Raw genomic sequence first — 25,497 nt, forward strand, 5'->3', positions numbered from 1 at the left:
AGCGAAGGGCAGTAAATTTTTCGGGATATCCAACTGAAAGATAATTATATATGTTGTGTAAATACATTTAATGAAGTTAAACTTACTATTTAGCGTCAAGCACAACGTTCGGCATCAGCATAAAAACGAGTAAACTTGACTAAGACTTTCAGTTACTTTAAAAATCTGAGCCTTATATGGTTAAAAAATCCTGCCCAGGACGCGACGTATTCTAAAGACTAATACAACGATTTTGGCTGCCATAAAACTGGGTAAAAAAATCCTACCCAGGACGTGACCGCATTCCCGAGACGAATGCACCAACTTCGGACTGCCATAAACCGGGATAAAAATCTCACCCAGGATGCGACTGCATTCCAAACACTAATGAAACCACTTCGGACTGTCATGAACTTAAAAAATTCCTACCCAGGACGCCACCGTCTTCCTGACATGAATACAACCACTTGAGACTTCCGTAAAGCTGGGCAAAGAATTCTTCCCAAGACGTAATTGCATTCTGGATACGAATTCAACCACTTTAGTCTGCCATAAAACTCGCTTTATGGTAGCATTGGTAGCACAGATCCGACTACATTTTGGACAAGGGTACGATTTACAACTACCATTTTAATAGATATTAAGAGGTGATAGAACTGAGTGGTACAAATATCTTCCTTTTTTCTTTGGCTTGCTATATAAATTTTATTAAATTAAAGTAAATATTGTCCAAGAATCAAATATTTACACTAAATAATTTAATGTATCCTATAATTTAATGTCACTAAGTGTTCCGTAATGCCCAAAACCATAAACTACATAGCATTTCGTAAGAAAATACGCTACTGTGCTCAAAATACTTTGCTACAGTGGTTACGGGGTCACATCATATGACTAAATTACGAAATCCAAATTATCTATATTTACCATGGTAAAAATTTGGCATTTATTTACTTTGCTTCCGATTGGTACTTCATTTTGACCGCATTTATTTATTTGCTCCAGTCATGGCCGTATCCAGGGGGAGGGGTTTGACCCCCCCCAAACTTTTGTTGGATACGTAAAAATGTAACAAACATGTATATAAACAAAGTTTTGATTTTTTTATTGTATCTTGCCCCCCCCCCCTTCGAAAAAAATCCTGAATACGCACTTGTATATAGCACTTGCCAAACGAAAAATGTAACGTATACCGCTTATTTTTCTGAAAAATGCGTCTATAAGTTTCCTACAGGGTTTACAGGTTCGAGTGTTTTAGGGATATATTTTCTTCATGGAGTAACTAGAAATAACTCGATTTTATAGCATAAATACAAGAGATCAATAAACTTAACACATTTGCAAACGGATAACATTTCCTTATTTATCCAGAAGGGTTTTGACCAGAGTACCTATACGGGATACGGTTTCGAGTTTCTCCAAACGAACCATAAGCCATGGTCATTATAATTTTCCATCTCTTCTGACAACCTTATTGCTGCTTCAAGCCGTCATCGCTGTTATCATTCATACCGAGCTAATGCTGATCATTGTTGATTAAATTAATTTCTCTTAAAAACATCAAAATCAAATTTTCCAAATTATTTATGGTATTGAAGAAAGAGCGGAGGACGTATCATTTGAATTTTACAAAATGCATTACGTCCTGTGTTTGATTTAAGCTTAAATCTGAATTACCGTTATTTCTTATTCGATATAAGCTCTATATGGTATAACAGAGATTTTTATAATCATTTTTCAAAGTTTCATTTTGCGAATTAAGCGTTCAAACGAATTATTTTGTCCCAATTTAGTCCGATGATAAAAATTCTTTTCCATCATATGTGTAAAATTCTGTTTTCTTCTGTTAGTTTATAGATGATTCATTTTAGCGAAAATCCTTTTGTTTGTTCAACTACTGGAATAAAAATTCATTCGTGCCAATGCAAGTCTAACTAATTAAGGCGTTGCTTTGAACAAATCCTTTATTCTGAGCTTACTTAATTCTTTGATCCGTTATCAACTTATTTCAACCCTAAAAGAAATTGTGCTTTTAAGTTGGATACATAGTTCAGGGCAAAGGGTATGGGTAGCTTATAAGAGTGGGAGCTGGCACTAGTATCGACAAAAACTATCAACATCATTTAGTTCTAGCGACGCTTGCCATTTGTTTAAGTGTAATAATTAAAATAATTAATTTAAATAGTATAGTTGGCAAAATTAGGATAGTAATAATTGTCTGATTGCAGTTCCTGACAAAAAATGATTACAAACCTTTGACAAAATGCCAAGTGACGCCAGCCGCTAGATAGCATTGATAATTTGTCGGCATCAGTGCCAGTTTCCACTCTTATAAGTTACCCAAACTCATTGGTTCGGGGCATGTTTATTTCGTGGAAGGCTAGGAAAGCATTTTCTTACCCCTAACTTAAACAATGTTACACCTATTTGTATGCAGTATATACTCAATGAAGGTAAATCTGTTACTCAGCAAATTTATTCATATTCGTCCACATTCAGAAACAAAAACTCGACATTCTAAATTAAAAATACACAGCTTGACATTTGACTCTAGCCAATTTTGAATCTTTCTTGCACACAGGGAAAAAAGGGAGTTACCCTCAAAAGTTTACCTTGGGGACCCCTCAAACTAAACTTTCAGCCTAAAACCACATCATTTTATGTTCTTTACTGAATCTTGTAATAATACTCTGAAATCTTGGCCGATGAAATTCCCCTAGGGATTGATTTGGAAAGAGAACCGTATAACCAAGCATTTGGGAAAACCGAATCCTCCGTATACACGTATGATTCAAATCGGCTGATCTAAATGCCGATTTGCATATTTTTCACGACAACAAAGTCAATTGCACGGGGGCAGATTTAAATTTATGGAGCTCAGTCATATGATCTTCAATGAGCCAATGGTGTCAATCCACAGATATTTAGGAGTGAAAATGCGCTTTTAAATATCTGAAGGGGGAGCAAATTTGTCATTTCAATCTTTTCAAAGAAAATACAAAAAGATACTTTACAATGAAAATATCCCCCAAAAAGAGTATTTATCGAAATCTAGGGGGATAGACCTCTGCTCCCCCGCAAATTGAAACCACTCTGATGAGATCTAGGATTGTACTCCAGGAGGAATCTGGAATAGGCCCAGGGCCATATGAAGTGGGGATGTCACCCTTCGTTTCCTCATTCCTAATCTTCTCATTCTGATTTCGTTGGTTAATAAGGACTGTTTCGTGTCTACCCTTATCTCTTATCTGGACATTTGGTACTCATTTTTGTGGATTTGTATTTTGGCTTATGCTAAATTTGACCAAGTACGAGAGGTTAAAAAATATGGAAAAATCTTCGAGAAAACTACTTTTCAGCCATCATGTGACAACCTCGCTTGTATTCTCTGCTGGCATGCAAATTCAATTCATATATAAAAAGTTTTAAATTGATTTAAATGTATTTAATGAAAAAACAAGACAAAATAGCCTAAGGCAGTTTATTGGCACGCTATTCACCAAACTCCAACTGTCGGTACACCTCAAATGTATCTTCACTCGTCCCAACTGAAATGAGAATAAAGCCTCGTGATAAATGACTGTACATAATCTACATAAATCAATGGGATTCATTGCTTAATTCCGATTGGTTGAAAAAAATCAAACAGTTCGTGGTAACGAACTGCAGTAAGGAGCGACCCGGCTCAATAGTAAACAAAACTCGTAAAAAATTATTTCGTAAAAAAAGAAATTTCGATACTAATGATACATCAAAAGAATTGAATTTTTATGCTGATTTTAGATATATTTGATGAAATTTAGTCCTACCCATAAAAAGTTACGAGCCCGAGAAAATTTGCCCTACTTTCTAAAATAGGGGCAAACACCCCCTAAAAGTCATAATGTTAACGAAAATCACATCATCGCATTCAACGTATCAGAGAACCCTACTGTAGAAGTTTCAAGCTCATATCTATAAAAATGTGGAATTTCGTAATTTTTGCCAGAAGACCGATCACAGATGCGTGTTTATTTTTTTTTTTTTTTTCTTCCCAGGGGTGATTGCATCAACCCAGTGGTCCTAGAATGTCGTGAGGGCTCATTACAACGGAAATTGAAAGTTCTAGTGCCCTTTTTAAGTGACTAAAAACTGGAGGGCAGCTAGGCCCCCTCCCACGCTCATTTTTTCCCAAAGTCAATGGATAAAATCTTTTAGATAGCCATTTTGTTCATGACTTTTTTGGGACGACTTACTCCCTCACAGTCCCCGGAGGAGGGGTTGCAAGTTAAAAACTTTGACCAGTGTTTACATATAGTAATGGTTATTGGGAAATGCACAGACATTTTCAGGGTGATTGTTTTGGTTGGGGGGCGAGGGGTTGAGGGTAGGGGTTTACATGGGAGGATCTTTCCATGGAGGAATTTTTCATGGGAGAAGAGAATTTCCATGAAGGGGCCGCAGGATTTTCTATCATTATTTAAAACAAAAAATAATGGGAAAATAAATGAATTTTTTTTCAACTGAAAGTAAGGAGCAGTATTAAATCATTAAACAAACAGAAATTATTACGTATATGAGGGGTTCATTTCCTCCTAAATACCTCACTCTTTACGCTAAATTATTTTGAGTAGTTTCAACTATTTATTCTACGGCCTTTGTGATTCAGGGTTCATCCTAAGTTTTAAGATTTAAGCTTTAGTGTAAAGAGTGAGATACTAACCAGGGGACAAACGCCCTCATATACGTAATAAAAATATACGAATATAGAAGTTCGTTACGTGAGTTAATTCGTAAGTTACGTATGTTTTTTACTAGTAAAAAAGTTCGTAAAAAATTAAAAGTTCTAGTTGCGTTTTTAAGCCACCAAAATATTGGAGGACAACTATGCTTCCTTCCCCACTCTATTTTTCTCAAAATCGTCCGATCAAAACTAAGGGAAAGCAATTTAGCCAAAAAAAAATGTTTTAATTGTCTATGTGCGGAGAGTCAATATCAAAACATGCAGTAATTTAGAAACGTTCAGAAATTAAATGAAAAAACAAGTTCTTTTAACTTAAAGTAAGGAGCGACATTAAAACTAGAAATTATTCCTTATATGAGAGGGGCTGTTCCCTCCTCACACTCTCTTTACACAAAAGTTTGACTCTTTCTCTCAAATCTATTTTTTTAAAACAGTAAACAATTTTACCGTAAAGAGCGGGGCTTTGACGAGGGAGCATCCTTTCATATACGGAATAATTTCTGTTCGTTTTAAGTTTTAGTGTCGCTCCTTACTTTCAGTTAAAAAAAACTTTATTACTGATAAAGTTTGGGCACTTAATAAATTAATCTTTTATAAATAGTGCTTGGAACCACAATGGACATTTTTGGGGTTGGAAGCACCAATCAATAGAAGGGAATCTCTAAAAGTTGTGTTTGATAGCGCTTAAGAAATTAATAATTAATTTTTGCTACTAGTCAAAAGAAGGAAAATTCTATTTGTTATTTTTTTTTTTTAACTGCAATTACTATTAGTTTCAACCCAATTTTAACAGGTCTATTTAAATAAATTTAATTAATTGTGATTTATTATTAATAGATTATTATATTAATTACATATATTTACTCTCAATATGATAAATTAATAATAATTAATATTAATTTTTGCTATAGCTCACAAGGAAAAGAACAAATCACACCAAATGAGTGCTTAAGGCGAAAATTCCGGCATCCGAAATCTATAGTTGCCTTTGCTAATTTTTCTCCCAGAAGAAAAAACTGAAATAGGAATTAAAGCCTATTCCACAAATTTCCTGCACTAAAGTAGAGTAGAAACTAGAAACACTAAATAGTAAAACATATTAAAACTGCTATAGTTTACTCTAGTTTAACTATCAATAGTTGAAACAAAGAGTGGGGACTAGAGACAAATATAGAGAACGTGTCAGGAATAAAAAAGTTATATTTTTGGGTTTCAAGGGTTTTCTTTTTTAGTATACAACCCGGAAAGTAAACGAATTGTGTGCTAAGTTCGATAGTTACGTGGATTCTAATCCCTCTCCTTCTGTCTCTGCTATGCCTGCGGCAGAAACCAACACGATCATGTCGAAACTGTCATATGCGGTTGTTTTGAAGAATCCCCCGAAAGATCTTTCGAACCCTAGCGCTCGGAAATCCTATTTGGACAGAGTATGTGGTGATACTAGTTCGAACATTGTGGAGCTGAAACCTAGGAAATCTGAATGGAGAGTAGTCTTGAACAACAAGAATGCTGCCGAGTCCCTGGCTGAGGCAGTGGGTAAAAGTGACTCAACTATAAGTGTTAAAGTAAAAACTCCCGCTTTCTTCGGAATAATCCGCCACGTTCCCACTGAAACTTCAGATGATGAACTGCGCTCAGTTGTACCGAACTGTGTTAAGGCCGTACAAATTGGTAGTACTCGGTCATTCAAATTACAGTTTGAAAGCAAAGCTCATCTCTTTAACGCAATGAACTCTCCGCCCATTTTTGGTTACGAGCGACTACCCATTACAGAATTTAAATTCTTACCGATGCAGTGCTACAACTGTCAGTCCTACGGACATGCAGCAAAATCTTGTGTAGATCCCCCGAAATGTTCAAAGTGCGGTGGAGATCATTCCAGCTCTCGGGACAATCCATGCCAAAATGCCCCCAAATGCGCTCTGTGTGGTTCTTCTCGACACCCGTGCTACAGCTTCCAATGTCCAGTAGCTCAGAAGCTAATTTCTAAACAATGATCGGTGATTCTATACGGGTTGTTTCATGGAACTTAAATGGTGGAGTGGTTGATAAAATGCCACTGTTAGAAGGATTGTTATGTTATAACGATGTACTCTGTGTGCAGGAACACTTCCTCTCGAATCAAGCCGTTAGTCTGCTTGAGCTAAACGATGGCGTCAAAGTATTTGCTACTCCTGCAAAGTCATCGGGCAGGGGAAGGCCGTCCGGTGGAATCGCCATTCTTGTTAGCAGCAGGTTAAATCCCATTCTGTATAAATCTTCAGACTTTTTTGTTGCTGTTAAGGTGCACAAAACTGTTATCCACTCTGTGTACATGCCAACAGACTACAGAGACAGTAAATCAGAAAAAAAATTTAGTGAAGCCTGCAGTAAGCTATCGAGTTCGGTGGGCAGCTGTTCTAGCCAGGGCCTTGAATGTATAGTCGCTGGTGACGTGAACTGTGACTTGACTGATGAGTCTAACGCTCGAGCACAGATCCTCCTATCTTCCTGTGACGGTCTTCGTCTTGCTAACAATGATCTGTGTTTTACTTATATCCATAACTCAGGCTCGACTTCATCTCTCGACTTCATGTTAAGTTCCATCCAATCTCCAGCTTGCGGCAATTCGCACGTAGATCTGAGCGTAAGCGCGTCTGATCACTTTCCAATTATAAACACTTTTCGAGTAATTCCTGCCTCTCCTAACCCCCCAACTAATGAAAAGAAGTGGAAAATCAAAACTAATTGGAGTAAAATTGACCTGGCTACTTATCATTACGTATTGGATGAGATTCTCACAAAGATTAAAGTGCCGTTCCAATTACTACAGCAGAGTGTATGTATTCAAGATGAAGAGAAACAGCTGCTACTAAACATCTACTGTAGTGAAATATCTCACGCACTGTTATCTGCCGAGGCCGCTGCGGTCCCCATTCGTAAAGTCCGAGTGGGAACGGAAATTCCAAAGTGGTCCGAAAACCCTGCTCTAAGTGAAGCATGTGGTCGTGCAAAATTTTGGCTTAGGCTCTGGAACGAGTGTGGTCGTCCGAAATCAGGTGTTGTAAATGAAGTTCGGCTGTTCAGCAAACGCAGATTTGCTAAGATTTTGTCTAAGCATAAATGTGAAGTGATCGATCAACATAGTCAATTGATAAGTAATGATCCAAATGCTGTGTGGAGATTTCTTAAACGTAATGGTGATCAGAATAGTGTCGAACCTGTGATCTCTGAGCAAGATTGGGTGTCCCACTTTACTTCTGAGTTCTCTCCACCCGAACAAGATCTTGAAGATAAATATGAAGTCGAACTTGATAAGTTCATGGAATTGCCTAGTTCTGGTGTTGGCTACATAGTAACTGTTCCTAATCTGATTCGTGCAATTTCAAAATTAAAAAAGAAACAATCGAAAGGTGTCGACAAGTTGTGTGGGTTGCATCTTGTACATGGTACTGCTGGTCTCCTGAGTCATTTAGAGCTTCTATTCCAAATTATCTTTAATTCTGGTCTCGTTCCCGATGTTTTTGGTACTGGAGTAATTACACCTATTTTGAAAAAAGGGAAAAATCCGTCTGAATGCGTATCTTACCGCCCTATAACTGTTTCGCCGGTTTTATGTAAGCTTATGGAATTGCTAGTTATAGATCATATTGCTTTTCAATGTTCTACCCCCGATAATCAGTTCGGATTTAAAAAAGGTGTTGGTCGCGAGCACGTCCATTATATTCTTGCTAATATATTAATAGAAGCTGATGAACTGAATGAATCCCTTATTCTAGCGAGTCACGATGTTAGACGTGCTTTTGATTCTGGGATACATCCCCAGTTATTAGTGTCTGCTCATATACGTGGTGTGGACCGATCGGTTATTTTGCCTTTTCGGGATATGTATAAGAAGCTTCGAGTCCAAGTTAAAGTCCCGTCTCCTAACGGGCCGATTGTATTACCAAATGCTATTCCGGTTAGAAAGGGCATTAGGCAGGGTGCAATTTCGTCACCCCGGTTGTATAATAATAGTGTTCTCGAGGCCCAAAAGTTAGTGCAAATGAGCTGCATTTTCCGAGGTTCGGATGTAACATTACTTAATTACGCAGATGATATTTTTAATTTAAGTAGATGTTTGTCTCGTATTGAAGAAAATTTTCAGATTCTAGATGATGCTTATAGAGAGATAGGCCTATCTTTTAATGCAAGTAAAAGCGAGATTGTTGCTTTCAATAGGAGAAATGCAGATTGTATAGATCTTGCTGTCAAATTTGGTGCTCAAGAGGTTCCACTGTCTGACTCCATAATGTACTTAGGAATGCCTATAGGTCATAACATGGCATCTACACGTGCTCGCCAAATAAGTAATTTCGCAGAAAAGGCACGTAAGGCTTACGGGGCGCTATCTTCAACTAAAGCGAAATATAATCGACAAATTCGAGCTAGGCTATATAATGCACTGGTGATCCCACACTTTCTGGCTTTATCACCGTTTTGGCATATATTTAGTGTTAGCGATAAAAGAAACCTTCGATCACTTTTTTACAAATATGCAAAATTTCTTTTAAATACCCCACCGTGGGTTAAAAATTCCAAGATGTCTGCAAGGTTCGGTATCACAGATCCGATTGCTGCTGTGACGAAACGTCGTTCTGAATTTTTGGGGTCGCTTGGGCCTAGTAGTCTGGCAATTGCAATTCGTCCTTAGTGAGTTTTTGTAATAATGTTTTTATTTATTGGCGGTGTATCGTAACGTTTGTTTTTGTTTTTGCAGTTAAGTGTTTTTTTTTGTTTTTTTTTTTCTTCTTCTTTATACTCCATTCGTGCCATTTGTGGTTTTGTATCGAGTGGGTGAATAAAATTATCTATCTATCTATCTATTAATCTTAGTATAATATTAAGCATAATTTTATAGTATAATTAAAAAAAAGATTTTACTTCTTCTCAAAGATTGTTAGATTTTGAAAAAAAAAATTGTATCTCTTAAATTAATTAAACTTAATTAAAAAATTTTAATTGAAAGAAATCCTTGTCTCCCATCCTTCCTAAATTTGTGTGAATGTGCCATTGAGCTACAGGGTAGAGACAATACAATAAACATATAAACGGAAAATAATTGCTAAACAAGAGCATATTTAAGACACCCACTTGTGGCCAAATTTGGTTCTGATATAGCCGCTTCACCTAGATGTCGGGATGAAATAAATTTAGGGACCATTGCTTTAAAAAGTTCAAGATCAGTGCCTTTAGATTTTTCAAGATGTTTCCTTTAGTGTCAATAAATAAAAAATTACTACGACAAATAGATTTTAAATTTGCAAGAAGCAAAACCCTCCATTACAAGAGGTGCAACCTTCCTGCTTTCTTATTTGAATTACATAATATAATCAATATATGTCTCTATATAATAGATATGTCTCTATATAATAGATATGTCTCTATATATATATCTATATATCTATATAATAGATATAATATAATATAATATATATATATATATGTATATATATATATATATATATATATATATATATATATATATATATATATATATATGTTATATAGAGACATACATAGAGACATATATAGAGATAATATAGATATTATATTATATTATATCTATATTATATAGAGAGGCTATATTAGGGGTATGAGTATTTTTGCGAACTTCAGTATAAAGTAAACTGGCATTTAATCGTAAAAAATATCCCCAAAATTACTCACCATTCTCTAACATGGACACGTGGCATACATTTTCCGTGGAGACGAGAAAAGAAGTGACCTCTTATGCACCTCTTAAGGAATGGTCGCCCTTTCCAGCACTTGGCATAGTATTTGCAGCGGCTCAAACCGGACCTGTTCTCAGATCTTAGAGTGAGGTTGTAGGTCCGCTCCTCTTGTGAACCAGCTGCTTCACGAGTTTCTCCTTCAAATTTTCCTGCGTCGATGCTGTCTATTATATTTTGACGAACTGAGTCCTGAAAGTTCAAGAAATAGTAGTGAAACAAGCTTTTGACTGTTTGTAATATGGTTGTAATATGGTTTGCATTGATATGATTATATGTGGAGAATTAAAAACAGCCTGCAAAAAACATACTAATGCAGTAAAGCTAGCACTTCAAAGTCTATAAAAAAAAAACCTTAAAAAATTAGCGATAAACATACTGATGCAATAAGATTAGTACCTTTAAGCCTAAGCAAGCGCTTTAGTATCCAACTGTTGTCATACCTGTACATAGTGGAGGTAGCGAGCCCTCATGATTAATCTGAAGAGCTCCCAAGAAAGTACTTTGAAAATATTGTAATTCATTAAACAGATATCAGCGAAAAACGCGAACGCGAGTGATTTTGAAAATTCACCCCGTCCCATAAAGAAATTTTATTAAATCTGTAATCCCCTAAAGGAGGTCTCCCGACCCACAAAAGAAAATTTTTGATTCAAAACGTCGCTCAAATCAGTGGCTAGTGATGATATTGTTGCGTGCTTAAAGGCGTACAATTAAAGGCGTTTTTCCTAGTTGTTTAGAGCTGTTCAACATGTGTTTGTGCTGTTGCACTGGTGATTTCTCTTTTCATTATACATATTTATTATTCTTATTATTTTACTTTTAAGAGTAAAGTTCACTTCTCAGTCCAAGTTTCCCTTCACTTATTACATATTGATCAGTTACTTCTTTTTAAAGTCTTGTGTTGTTGATAATTTTTAGTAACCAAAAACCCCAGTAGACGGCCAAATTTATAAAAAAGTATTTGAGTCGCTATGCTATTTTCTTAGCTCTGGTAGTTAAGACGAATTATAAAACCTAAGACAGAGAATCATAAAAATAAATCGTCGAAATCATATTGATAACTTACAAAGATAATTTTTAAAAATCTCCCTACAAATCGTCGCCCCTTCCGAGCATGGAAATTCTAACCCCACTCCTATTTATAGTAATATCTTTCTGATTAATTCCTTCACGACCTCAATTTTTGGCTAAGAGAGTTTTAATGGGATTAAATCGAGAGATATCCCTCCTTATAGGCCCAGCAAGATTTGGTGCCAATAGCAGGTTTTTACCTCCCCTCTCTTTCCAAAATAACTTCGGCGGTAATCCAAGAAGAAAAAAAAAAGAGTTTAGGTTGTGAATATCATTAAAAAATTCGGAAATAAACCCAATTTTTTTTAGAAGTTTCAGACATTTCTGAATGAGAACCAAGAGGTTGGAATACAGTCTAAGCATTCAACTGAAATACAATACAATTATTTACTAACACATCCAAGTTATTTAAACTAATATTCAATGCAAAAGACAAATATCAAAAAGTCCTCTAGACTTTAGAGTGTGAAAATATAGTACAAGTTCCATACAAAGAAAGTTTAGGCTCTTTAAATTTAGGTTCTATAAATATCATATATTCTAACTTTCTATAAGTTTATATATTCTATAAACACCATGTTGAATGGTATTGAAAAACCACGCATCAAAACCACGTGTATTTAAAAGCCAGTGGCAATATACACAACAACAAACAGCTGATGGAAATAATGATTGATAGTTGAACGAAATTGAACTGAATTGGAGTCTATTTATTTGGTTTTGAACCGAATGGGGGGGGGGGGGTTGAGCTATTCGAGTTTGAACCGAATGGGAATTGAGTTGGGCGGTTTTGAAGTAAATGAAGTTGAACCATAGTTATAAGGGTTATAAGGGTTGATTTACACGTAAACTTACTAATTAATATAGATGGTCTTGACTTTTATACTTAATTGAAATTACAGAAAAAAAATAAAAAGGATTAAACAGAATTATCGACTCAATATTACCTTTTATATTATTTTATTTTGATTTATTTTTTATACTTATATTTATAAATATTATATTTATTTTATTATTTTGTTATAATTTTTATTTTACTTTATATTACTATCTTTATATTATCTATTTTATATTATATTATCTATCTATATAATGAACAGAATTAAAAGAAAAATAATGAATATAATAGTTTTTAATTTGAGTCTGGTGCATGGAAATCTAGTCCGGAGAGCATTCAGTCGGCTAATAACCTAGAATCTCTTAGAAGCAAGTTAAAAGACATCTGCTAGGTAGAGGTAATTTTAAGTTTTTTAAAGTTTTTGTACTTTCGCCTCTTTCTTTGCTTTATTTATAGTTATTTAGCTGTTTCATAATTTTATACAGCCAGTCTGCTGCCAGATTTTTTTTTACTTTTTTTTTGGGGGGGGGGGCTATTTTTAACTTAATTTTGTCATAATTTGAACAGAATTGAATATGAAGCACTTATTTTCCTTTTTTTTTATGGTTATATAGCTTTTTGGTTATTACTTGTATGTAAACGGCTTGCTAGAAACTTTTTTGGGATACTATTTTAACTTAGTCAATTGTCATATACTAAACTGAACAGAAGATCGAATTGAGTTGGTATGAAGACCAGGGCCAGAATAAAAAGCCAGCCGCGCCATTAAAGGAAAACAAAGATTACCGTTGATTTCATAATGCTGGCAATCGTTTCTAGAGGAAGTGTTATAGCTGTGGATTCGCCCTTTTCGTCAATTTCTTCTGCAACTTTTACTGGTGTTTCTGGGGAATTAGCTGTAACAATTTCTGCGTTTCTGAAATCCATCATTTTGCCCTCGTCTTTCGATGTGACTACTAGGATTGGAACTTGGAAGGTTGTGCTGGAATCTGATATGAATTTAGCAATATGCCTAATAAGGGCTGCGTCAACTCGTGCTGTCTCTGTTTTGCCATTTAGATCAGAGTGGAAGTTGAGGGAGGCGGATGGGATTTCATAGCCATTTTCGGTTTTCTTGACGTTTCCTGAAACAGAAAATTATCCTCTTTTCTTCAACCTTACATTTCTCTTACATAAATACTTTACCTTCAGTCTTACCTTCCCTTCAGTACATAGTAAATACTTTACCTTACCTTCAGATCTAGATATAGATTTAGACTTTTTTTTACGTTTAAAAAAAAAACAGATTTCATTATGCTGGCAATTGTTTCTAGAGAAGCAATTCCAAACAAAACCAAAGAACTTTTCTTGTGGAACAACAACATTTTAAAAACTGAAACCTTTCTCCCAAAGAAAGCTTTACAAAACAAATCGAATCCAAATCTAATCGGCTTTTCAGCAGCCTTAAATGCCAAATTTGTAGAACTAATAGGCTTATGTAATATTAATTTAGTTGAAATATTTTTGCAAATTTATTTTACAAATTTAACAAAATAGTACTATATTTTACAAAATAGTACTATACTTTCATTCATTTTTATTTCATATTTTTTCTTTATTTAATTAATTTTTACTTTTTTTTATTATCTATATTATTTATACAAATGAACTTAAATAAACTTAATGAACTTATATAAACTTAATGAACTTATATAAATGAAAATATATATATATATATATATATATATATATATATATATATATATATATATATATATATATATATATATATATATAAAGTTGATTTATATAAATTAAATTCCACCCTGAAATTAATAAATAAGCTAACAAACAAATAACGAATAATTTTTGGAAAATAACAAAGTCGTTCATACAAATTAAATTCAAAAAATATAAATAACAAATAAATATAAGTATTTAATATATTATCAATAAATAAAGACAATGAATAAAATGTATACAATTGTAAGTAAAATATATATTAACCTTAAACATTAATTATATTAACCTTACATATTAATAAAAATGTACGTGTAATGTAAAGAAATATTTTTCTGTGTATATTTTTTCCATTTTATTTACAAATGAAAAAGGAATCATGGTTAAAATCATCCTTTTCATAAAGTTTTATACCTTCCCTATGCTTTCTCTAAAAATAAAATTCCATTTCTAAATGCATCTGCTATTATAGTCTATCAAGCTTCTGAAAGACCAACAGACCTTAAACGATGGCAAAGTTCTAAATTTTGATAAGATTACAGTAATTTAAGCCATCAGTTGAATGCACATAAATCTTGAATGCATAAGTTGAATGCATAAGAAAAAAATATTGGTGGTTGGACTGGCGTTAGCATGGCACTTTAACATGGTTTAATGTGGGCTTAAACCTTGATTACTTATACAAAAGAATAGTTCATTTCCAGACCCCTGGACGGAATTCCTATTTGACGGGATAATTTTGGTTTGATGATATCTTGATGGTTTCTATTAATTCAAGCTTGACATCTTTGCAGAAGGAGAATATCAAGGGGTGTGTGGATGGGCTTGTTAGGGGGTGGAGGAACAGTTTCGAGCATCTGTCCACCGTAACAGTACAGTGGTTATCACGTCTTTGGTACGCAATAGGTTTTCACATCGATCCTGCATGCAGCCCAATCTAGCCTCATTTGGTCTAACCTATAGCCTCATGCAGCAACCTCTTTCGGTTGTTACTATTTTGCTTTGAAACAGTGAGTGAAGGATACGACTAGGGACTGAGGAGATACGAGTATCTTCTAAGTACTTGGTAGAAAAATTATCAGGAAAGGCCTGTTGAAAAGCAGCTATCAGGAAACAAGATTACCACCAAGGACGTAATAAACCATTATGATGACTCCTGAACACCGCCAGGTAGTTTTAGATGGCATTAAATAAAACTCTTGTTGAGGATGCGTTACCTGTGAGCATGCCACTACGGATATGCAACCCAACTTCCAAGGCATTCTTTCCTTCAGCCATAGCTCTTTCTTCTTCTTCTGCTTCAAAAGCCCGGGGCACGTCTGAACGATAACGCTGCCAGTATCGACTATAGTATGGGGTAAGATGTCCATAAGGATAAACAGTGTATGGATAAACAGCTTGTGGATATCTACGGGGCCAATATGGCCTTCTTGGCATGTATGAGCGATCAGCTTCCTCGGGATTTTTCTCAGTGTCATCATCAGTTTCTTCAAAGCTAAAATAAATATTTAGATAAAGGCGGTCAATTAAATCGACGATTTTGAAGTTTCTATAAAATTAGTATCAGATTGACAGGGAAACCCAAATACTTAATCATACATGATTATTACAGTTTGAAAGGATCACCCTGAGAAAAAAAACGCATCCATGATCTTCTGGCAAAAAATGCAAAATTCCGCTTTTTTGTATATATGAGTTTGAAACCTCAACAATAGGGTTCTTTAGTATGCTGAATCTAATCGTGTGATTTTCTCTCAGATTACAATATGTTTTAGGTGTTTCCCACTTATTTCAAAAATTGAACAAATTTTCTCAGGCTTGTAACTTTTGATGGGTAACATTAAACTTGATAGATTTTAAATATTTTGAATATTCATCAAAATTGGGTCCTTTTGATCAATTAAATAAAAAAAAAGTTTTATGAAAGTAAGGAGCAACATTTCACTTTTTCAAAAATCGGACAAATATCCTCAGGCTCGTAAATTTTGAATAGTAACATCAAACTTGATGAATTTCAAATATTTTGAACAAGCATCAAAATTTGATCTTTTTAGTTGATTAAATAAAAAAAGAAATTTTTTCAACTGAAGTAAGGAGCAACATTAAAACTCAAAACGAACAGAAATTATGTATATGAGCGGGTTCGTCCCCTTGTCAACTTTGCGCTGAAGTTTGAATTTTGTTCCAATTCTTTAACAATGATTCCTGAATCACAAAGGTCGTTTAACTAAAATAAATAGCTCTTTTGAAAGTACCAAAAAACCTTTGGCGTAAAGAGCGAGGTGTTGACCAGGGGCAAACCTCCTCATATATGTAATAATTTCTGTTCTTTTTAAGTTTTAATGCTGGTTTTAATGCTCGTTATTATATTTTGACTATGCTCAACAAAACGGCTTTCAAAACGTTAATCCGTGGCTTTTGGAAAAAAATTGGCGTGGGAGGGGACCTAGTTGCCCTCCAATGCCTTTCAATCTGGGAAGAAAAATGCCACTATATATCTACGAGATGTTGCTGTAAAGGTGTTTATTTAAACATTCTATAAACTAAAAATAAATTAATTAAATGTGAAATTGAAAGTGTTAGAAGTACGCAACTAAGTATAATAGAAATAACAATACTCTGTATATAATTATACTTAAATAGCAAAATGTAAAGATATTACTATATCTTACTATATCAGTTCGCATTTAGCAGTCAATGGATAAACTTGTCTGACTGCTTTTGCCCGGATACAACGATTGCTATGCCATGTTGTAGACTTATGTGAATAATATCGTGATAATTGCTTAAATTAATTGTTATTAATTAATTAATTAATGTTATTAATTAATTGTTAAATTAATTAATTATTATATTTATGTAATATTTTGTGTTTTTTTTGTTGTCTTGGGGTCACGCAAGGTAGTGTACTGTTTATGTTTTTTTTTATTTCGGTATATGGTCTCATTCTCCATATTTTCTTATTCTCCATATTGTCTCTTTATTCTCTTTGAATTTAGCACAGCCACGCAAGCTTCACTTATGTTGTGATATTGATTAAGAAATGTTTATTTCTAATAAAATTTTTCTACTACTACTACTACTACTATATATTACCTATTATTTTTACTGCTTACACCGAGCCAATCCCAACATTCTGATATTGGGCCAACTTCAATTCTAGTTAAAAAACGATTGTCGATTTTTTGTGACAAAGTGTTTAATAAACATTAGATAATATTCAATCTTTAATCGCCTTCTACATAATATTCAATCATCATTTTGAGTAATTTTTAATTACTTTCTAAGCTTAGAAACTGAACATCCAGAATCAACATTTCACATTATCATTATTCAAATTCTACATGCTACTAGCAGTAGCCTTTTTTTGAAACCAGGTTTTAAGGGCTTTTATTTGAACTTTTGACAACTGCTCTTTTTCGCTTTTCGTCTGGTCCAAAAAGCAGCTGAAGCAGCAATGACTCGCACTGCAGCGGATGACCGAATTCAACTACGAGAAACGGTTGGCAAGCTAGTCATGGATTAGCCGAAAAAATGAACCGAGGTTATAAAACGATTCTCATCATCTTCATTACATGAGATTGGCTGACAAATTGGGAGCCTGGGTGCCTTACGATCTAGGAAACAAAAAGAAAATCGCTTTCAAATTTCAATACCCGTCATAGATTCTTACAATCTAGTGAATAATTGTGGTAATTGATTATCTCCGTTGCTATGTAATAACAACTTCTGCGGATGAAGGATGATAGATTGCCGAAGATTGTCCTTTTTGGTGTCTAGAACTAAAGAGAAAGCAGGTAGTCCGCAGTTGGGTTGGGAGAATGTCACAGAAAGATCTGAAGGAAATGAGAACTTTCTGGGAGGGTGTAAAGAAGGAGGCTTTGAGTAGATTGGGATGGAGGAGAAGCGTGCATAGCTGTGTAGGCTTCAAGTGGCTGGGTGCTGCGGAGAGTTATTAGTATTAGTAGTCATTTATACAACTTGTATACATGTAATTTATACTCACTCCAATCCAGTCTCATCTTTTCCATCTTCAAAGGCCCAATCACGGAACCAAGGACGTTCATACCATGGCAACTTGCCAAAGGTGTCGACAGTTCGTTCTGTTGTTTCATCGCAGCGATATGCAGTAATTGGGTAGCAGTTAAATTTCTTACCAATAACAATTGTAGTGGCAGGTCTTCTAGTCAGAGTTGGTGTTGTTACAGGAACACGAATAGCAGGCCTTGGCTAAAAGGAAATGGTAAAAGAATTAACTATTATTTTCGAGAATAATATTATTCAGTATAATTTTACAATTATTATTTTATTATTAAAATTAAATTAATTAATTATTTAATTATTATTTTTATTGCTTATAACACCGGGTCAACTTTAATTTATTGATATTGACCAATCTTAATTATCGTAAAAGAACAATTTATGTCTATTTGACAAAGTGTTCATTCGATGTGTAAATATTCACTCAATAATAGTCAATATTAAATGGCCTTCAATTTATACAACTTATAAGCAATACTAACCATACACGCGGAGGTGACTCAATCAACACAAAATCATACTCACCCCAAATCATGATGTGATTCATTAATAAACATAATATTTGTTCTACTTTGCATTGCTCTAGTCTTATCCATCTTATAACCTAAGCCTGAAAGCTTGATGGGACAGCTCTTTTTCCATGATGGACTATATTTTGACTCGTCTTTTCTTAAAAGCGAGAGATGAGTCATGGGACCCTCTGAAAGCTGATGTTTTTTTATATATACCAAAGAAACGCTTAGAAAAAGGTCACTAATTTTTTTTTTTATAAATTCCATATATATTTCATAGTTTAGCAGTCTCGCTGTCTGAAGAGTTAATCTAATGAACAGTTATACCAATTCCAAATATTTTATCATCAAGAACATTATAAAAAAAGACCGAAATATAAAATTAATCACAGTATCATGCCACATGAGGCCAACACTTTTAATGACCTTATTTTTTTATGCATAGTAAATATAAGTATAACTAAGTGAGTAAATAGTATGATAAGTATACAAAATGAAAAGTATATTATGGTAAACATATTAATTGAAAATAAAGATTAAAAATTTGGCATTATTGTTGCTGCCAGCTTACAGCAACATCAAGCCGCATATTTTTTTTTCTTTTTTACCTTCTTTGTACCTCATATTATTTACCCTCTTTGAACCTTTTTTATCCTATTCGAGGACGTTCTTTTCCCTTTATTAAAACTACATGTAATACGATTGAAAGGACTTCCAAAGATATTCAAAAAATGTTTCTTCTAAAAATAAACATGCTAATTTTCTGCTCCCTCTTCCACTGCCCTCTGATATTTTATTAGAAGTTTTGACATCTTAAAATACCTGTTGGAGAGAAGGAGTTTGCCAATTGCCAAAACCTTGTCCCATAGCTTGGGATGACGCTTGAGCCTGGGCTTGAGCTGAGACTTGACCGCTAGGCCTGGTTGCTGTATTTTCAGGGGTTGAAATGACAGGAGCTACTGATTGAGGAGCTTCAGATATTGGGCTTACTACAGGGCGCGAAACAATTGGAGCCTCTTTGATTGGGGCCATCTGAAAATATATTGAGAATATAAAAAACCTGGGTCAAAGATATGAAGCCTTTTTGAAATCTGAAATGGAAAGAATTGGAATGAAATGGAAACACCCTAATCCTGAAACTGAATCATTAAAACATTGAAAGAATAGAGTGGGAACTAGAAGCTAGCGTCAGCAAAAACTTGGTATTTAGGTTAATAATAAGTGTCTGATCTCAGCTCCTAACAAAAAAAAATGATTGCATAGCTTGAAAAATGCCAAATGTCGCCACATGCTAGATGACGTTGATAGTATTTTCTGTCGACTGTTGATAGAATGCTGTTGATATTAATACTGTTGATAGTATTTTGAATTAAAATGGAATAGTTGTTGGCATTCCCGCTTGTTAGGATTGTATAAAATGTTGTTAATTCATTTGTTAATAGATATGTCTATCTATTATCCGTCCATGCGTCATTGCTAGGGCAGTATAACCAAGGTAGATAGTCAAAGAGCTAAGATAGTGATAGAGCCTTTTCTGTCTAGCACCGATTGGTTAACCATACCATTTAGGCCGTATTACTATACTATTTTAGAACAGGGAGTGGCGACTATTTTGCATACATGGGGGATAAGCTGCATTCTAATTCAAATCAATCGTCCTCGTTTCTTAATTGGAAAAAAAATTGTGTCACCTGTGGATTTCAGTCTATATCGTCACATGTTTCGTAAACCACTATTAGCCTTTTAGTTTTTTAGTACAGAAATTTTGAAAGTGTTCGATCGGAAAAGCTCATTTCTTCGAGGAAAAGTGGTACCAAACACTTTTCAAGGAAATACATACATTTTTGGATACTTCTAATAATTGATGTTGGGACAAGTGAATACACTACTCGATACGTGCCCATGCCAAATATAATAATTGCTTCACTCGAAAATCCACTTTCAGGCCCTTAAGTTGACAGTGACATCTATTTCCTTACTTTTTGTAACTTGTAATGTTAACAAATTTAGTTTAAGTAGAAGTAGTATCGATCGCTGAACGTCTAATCTAGTATCAGAACAATTGGAAAAGAAGTCATTTTACAGACATCTGCCTTCACATCTCTTCGTTGGTCACAGACATCATAGGATTCATGTGATGGCATTTTTTTTTCGGTATATTTCTTTCACATCCAACTAATTGTTGTAAAATAGTAAAAACCTCTTTCAAAAAAATACTAAAGCCCGTATCGATCAATCAGATGTCACACAGCCTAAATTCAAACGAGAACGGAAAACTTATTTTTCAAACAGTTCGTGGCAACGAACTGCAAGTAACGAGCGACCCGGCTCAATAGTAACCGAAAATCTAAAAAACGGATATACATATATATAGATGTATAGACAAATAACATATCTATAGATATAGACATAATTTATATATATATATATATATATATATATATATATATATATATATATATATGTATATATATATATATAATATATAGATATATAGATATAATTTAGCATTATTATAAATTTAACCTTGACTATCTTCTTTTTTAATGAAAGCAGACATTATTCTAAAAGTGTACAACCGATTGTCATTGGGAAGTATGTATACATATTTCGGGGGGGGGGAATTTTCTACTGGTGGGATTTTCCTCAGGGATAACTTTCCATGGGGAAGAAAGTTTCCAAAGGGTGAATTTTTCAGGGGAAATTCTACAGTGGGGGAATTTGTCAAAATTCTTATTCTTTGAAAAGACACAAGAACGAAATTGTTCTTGTGTCTTGCTTTCTCTTTTGCGTCTCAATTTTACGCGTGGAGATGTTAAGGGTAAAAATCTGGGATAAATTTTCACTAGGATTAAATTGTCTAGAATGAATTCATGGGTAGGGGGGATTTTTTCATAAAGATGTAGCCAGATTTCCTAGTGTTCTTTTGAAAACGATCAGAAATTAAATAAAAAGTAAAACTTTTTCAACTGAAAGTAAGGATCATTAAAACTTAAAACAATCAGAAATTACATATATGAGGGAGTTGCTCCTCCACAAAACTTCACTCCTTACGCTGAAATTCTGTCCCAATCTTTTAAGAACGACTTCTGAAAGACTACATTCTTCTAATTAGAACAATAAGATTTTTTTTAAGTTCTAAAAAACTTTAGCGTAAAGAGCAAGTTGTTGTGGAGAGTAGCCCCCTCATATACTTAATAATATCGACCCGGGTTCTGTTTTACTATTGAACCGGTTATTGCGTATATGAGGTTTGCCCCCTATTCATTACCTCGCTCTTTACACTAAACTTCGAATTCTAGAACAGATTGCTCTTTTGAAAGTACTAAAAAATATTTAGTGTAAGGAACGAAGTATTGACTGGGGACGAACCCCCTAATAAACGTAATAATCGGCTCAATAGTAAAACGGAACCCGGCTCAATATTATTACGTATATGACGGGTTATTCTTCCACAACACCTCGGTCTTTATGCTAAAGTATTCTAGTACTTAAAAAAAGCTTCTTATTGTTCTAGTTACACGAACCTAGTGTTTCAGGAATCGTCCTTAAAGGATTGGGACACAATTCAAATTTTAGCGTGAATAGCGAGGTGTTGGGGGGGGGGGCGGGAGTAAACCCCTCATATAAGTAATAATTTCTGTTTGTTTTAAGTTTTAATGTTGCTCCTTACTTTTAGTTGAAAAAATCGCTCAAAATTCAGCGTAAAGAGCGAGTTGCTCTGCAGGAGTAACCCTTTCATATACGTGATAATCTATGTGATCTGAAGTTTTGATGTTTCTCGTTGCTTTAAGTTGAAAAAACTTGTTTTTATCTAATTTTATTCACAAGCGTGTAGCAGATCAAAGATATAGGATAGATCAAAGATAAAAGATAAAGATATCAAAGATATAGGAACCAAAATTTTGAAATTAAAAAGCTCTATTTACTATTTATGAATGGGTAAGAATATTTTGGAGAAGACATAATACTGGACCCATCGGTAGAAGGTTTTGTAGGAAAGAGGAGGAGGCTTCAAATTGAATTTTTTCAAATGCTATCATAAAATGTTCTGAATTATCGCAGTCCTAATCGACACAGTAAATTAGTTAAAATATCAGTCACCAGAAAATACAAAAATTACCTGTTGGACAAAAGGCTGTTGCCAAGTTCCAAAACTCTGTCCAAATCCTTCACCTGATACAAATGGTCTGTCGGGCATCTAAAAAAAGAATAATAATAATTTGATAATAATAATTATCCTACTTATTAAATATTTATTTTCATTAATTAATTTAATTATTTAACTATTTATTTATTATTCGTATCAATTTTTTATTAATTATTTATATTAAATAATAATTAATTTAAATCTTAATTTTTATTAATTAAAATTAAATTAATTTAAATCTTAAATGATTCATCTACTTCAGATGCTTGGGAAAATTCCCCCTCCCCCTCTTCTTCCTGGAATCTATTTTTCTTCCTGAAATAGCTTGTTCTTTTTTTAAGAGATGAAAAAAATGTCTGCAGTCATCTTTGGGAATCTGGAAGGGGAATTCTGGGAACAAAAAGAGAAATTGGATTTCTATAGGTGTTTTGTTTCATAGCCAGAATGAATGAGGGAAACTACCAATTAAATTACCGACTAAAACAAAACAAAACTATACCTGGACAGTAGGTTGCTGCCAATTTCCAAAGCCTTGTCCCATGGCCTGAGCTGATGCTCCCATTGATCCTTCCGCAGATACAGATGGTCTTATAGGCTGCATCTGAAAGTAAAGAATAATTTTTTGCGCCATTTGCACATCAAAAAGCACAAGTAACAAACTGATTTGAAAATTTTGAATTTATCAACCTGTATCTCAGTAATTTTTTGCTTGAATATCTGCATAAAAGGGAATAAAAATTCTGGAAAAACGAGATGGAATTTAACAAAACTCACCCTTTATTATTTGGAAAATTTCACAAGCCCCCTCCCCTCATCTGGGAATCCTTATTAAATTTCTATCAGGTAGTTTTTAAGAGGACAGAAGGAGAAAAGGAGAATTTTTAATTAATTATTTATATTAAATAATAATTAATTTAAATCTTAATTTTTATTAATTAAAATTAAATTAATTTAAATTTTAAATGATTCATCTACTTCAGATCCTTGGGAAAATTCCCCCTCCCCCTCTTCTTCCTGGCATCTATGTTTCTTCCTGAAATAGCTTGTTCTTTTTTAAGAGATGAAAAAAATGTCTGCAGTCATCTTTGGGAATCTGGAAGGGGAATTCTGGGAACAAAAAGAGAAATTGGATTTCTATAGGTGTTTTGTTTCATAGCCAGAATGAATGAGGGAAACTACCAATTAAATTACCGACTAAAACAAAACAAAATATACCTGGACAGTAGGTTGCTGCCAATTTCCAAAGCCTTGTCCCATGGCCTGAGCTGATGCTCCCATTGATCCTTCCGCAGATACAGATGGTCTTATAGGCTGCATCTGAAAGTAAAGAATAATTTTTTGCGCCATTTGCACATCAAAAAGCACAAGTAACAAACTGATTTGAAAATTTTGAATTTATCAACCTGTATCTCAGTAATTTTTTTCTTGAATATCTGCATAAAAGGGTATAAAAATTCTGGAAAAACGAGATGGAATTTAACCAAACTCACCCTTTATTATCTGGAAAATTTCACAAGCCCCCTCCCCTCATCTTGGAATCCTTATTAAATTTCCATCTTCAGGTAGTTTTTAAGAAGACAGAAAGAGAAAAGGAAGACTGTTTTCCTACATTAGTGATTAATATAGTAACGCTTTTTTCTACATTTCTTTCAAATGTGCCTCGCATCCACAAACTTATTTTAAGTATGTATAAAGTATGTCTAAACTGTAGGCACCAGAAAAGGAGATTCCCGTTCGTGTAATTTATTTGAATTTTAGGTGAAGAAAATAGTAACAAATAATTTTCCCATAAGATATTTTAATTTTTAAGGATATTTTAAATATTTTAAGGGATAAAGGATAAATCTTTCAGTCATTGCTGGTGGATAGGGCATCAATTCAGTGTTTCAGTTGCTGGATCTTTTTTTTTTTCACAGGGACAAGTAGCAAGCTTGTCACCCAATAATCTTGTCACCAATAAGCTTGTCACCCAATTATCGGGGTTCGATAAGCAAATCATCAATCCACCGTGCTACAACATGATTATACTTTGTGAATTACAATTCAATTTTTGGAACCTTTTTCTTTATTTAAATTAAAACAATTTTTAGGACCCCATATAAAAATAAGCTAATAAAAAATATTTAGGACTCCGGAAAAACAATATTCGAAGCATTTACTTTTGGCATACGGGTTCCTTCTGGATTTAAACACTACCTTTTTTGGGTATTTTCACTGAAAAATGCCCTTTTTGGTATTGTCATCGATAAAGATCGAAAGAAAAAATCACCCATCCCTACATTTTGAAATTACATTTTGACTCCCGCAAAAATTGATGCAATTTCATTTTCAGAAATTGAGTTAGCATACGAGAAGGCAAGCATGTACGCAGGACATTTTTAGGGGGGAGTCATCAAAAAATACAAGGAGGGAATAATAAAAAAAATGTTTGATAATTTTAGTAATAAATGGCCAGAAATTAGCCAAAACTAAAAAATGACCGAAACTATCCACTGTCGTTGAAAACTATCAAACTACTGTGCTACAAAATGATTATGCTTTGCGAATTACAATTCAATTACCAATGGGATATAGGATATTTTCTTTTCTAACGTCTCGAGACGTTATGTGCATTCATTTCAAAGAAAAAAGGAAGGGCACAAGTACAGAGAAATAGTATTGAGGTCTAGATAAGTTGTATTGAAATCCACACTTCATGTTGTCCATATCAT

The 25,497-nt window shown here is 34.0% G+C and overlaps 1 protein-coding gene across 2 annotated transcripts in view; it reads right to left on the reverse strand.

The window, feature by feature from the left end:
* Positions 1-2,439: 2,439 nt before the first annotated feature.
* Positions 2,440-25,497, reverse strand: part of LOC136036239 (uncharacterized) — a 43,694-nt gene continuing 20,636 nt past the window's right edge. Inside the window, exons 9-17 of one of the 2 annotated variants that reach the window (XM_065718339.1) lie at positions 24,002-24,103; positions 23,286-23,387; positions 22,760-22,837; positions 19,459-19,668; positions 18,090-18,313; positions 15,301-15,578; positions 13,151-13,488; positions 10,391-10,644; positions 2,440-3,527 (exon numbers count right to left, since the gene is read on the reverse strand). In XM_065718339.1, coding sequence (XP_065574411.1) covers positions 3,515-3,527; positions 10,391-10,644; positions 13,151-13,488; positions 15,301-15,578; positions 18,090-18,313; positions 19,459-19,668; positions 22,760-22,837; positions 23,286-23,387; positions 24,002-24,103 — 1,599 coding nt within the window. In that variant the 3' untranslated portion in view covers positions 2,440-3,514. The remainder of the gene's footprint in view (positions 3,528-10,390; positions 10,645-13,150; positions 13,489-15,300; positions 15,579-18,089; positions 18,314-19,458; positions 19,669-22,759; positions 22,838-23,285; positions 23,388-24,001; positions 24,104-25,497) is intronic. The other variant, XM_065718340.1, reaches the window with a different exon arrangement.

The sequence above is a fragment of the Artemia franciscana genome, chromosome 15, assembly GCF_032884065.1.
Source record: "Artemia franciscana chromosome 15, ASM3288406v1, whole genome shotgun sequence".
Lineage (NCBI taxonomy): Eukaryota > Metazoa > Arthropoda > Branchiopoda > Anostraca > Artemiidae > Artemia > Artemia franciscana.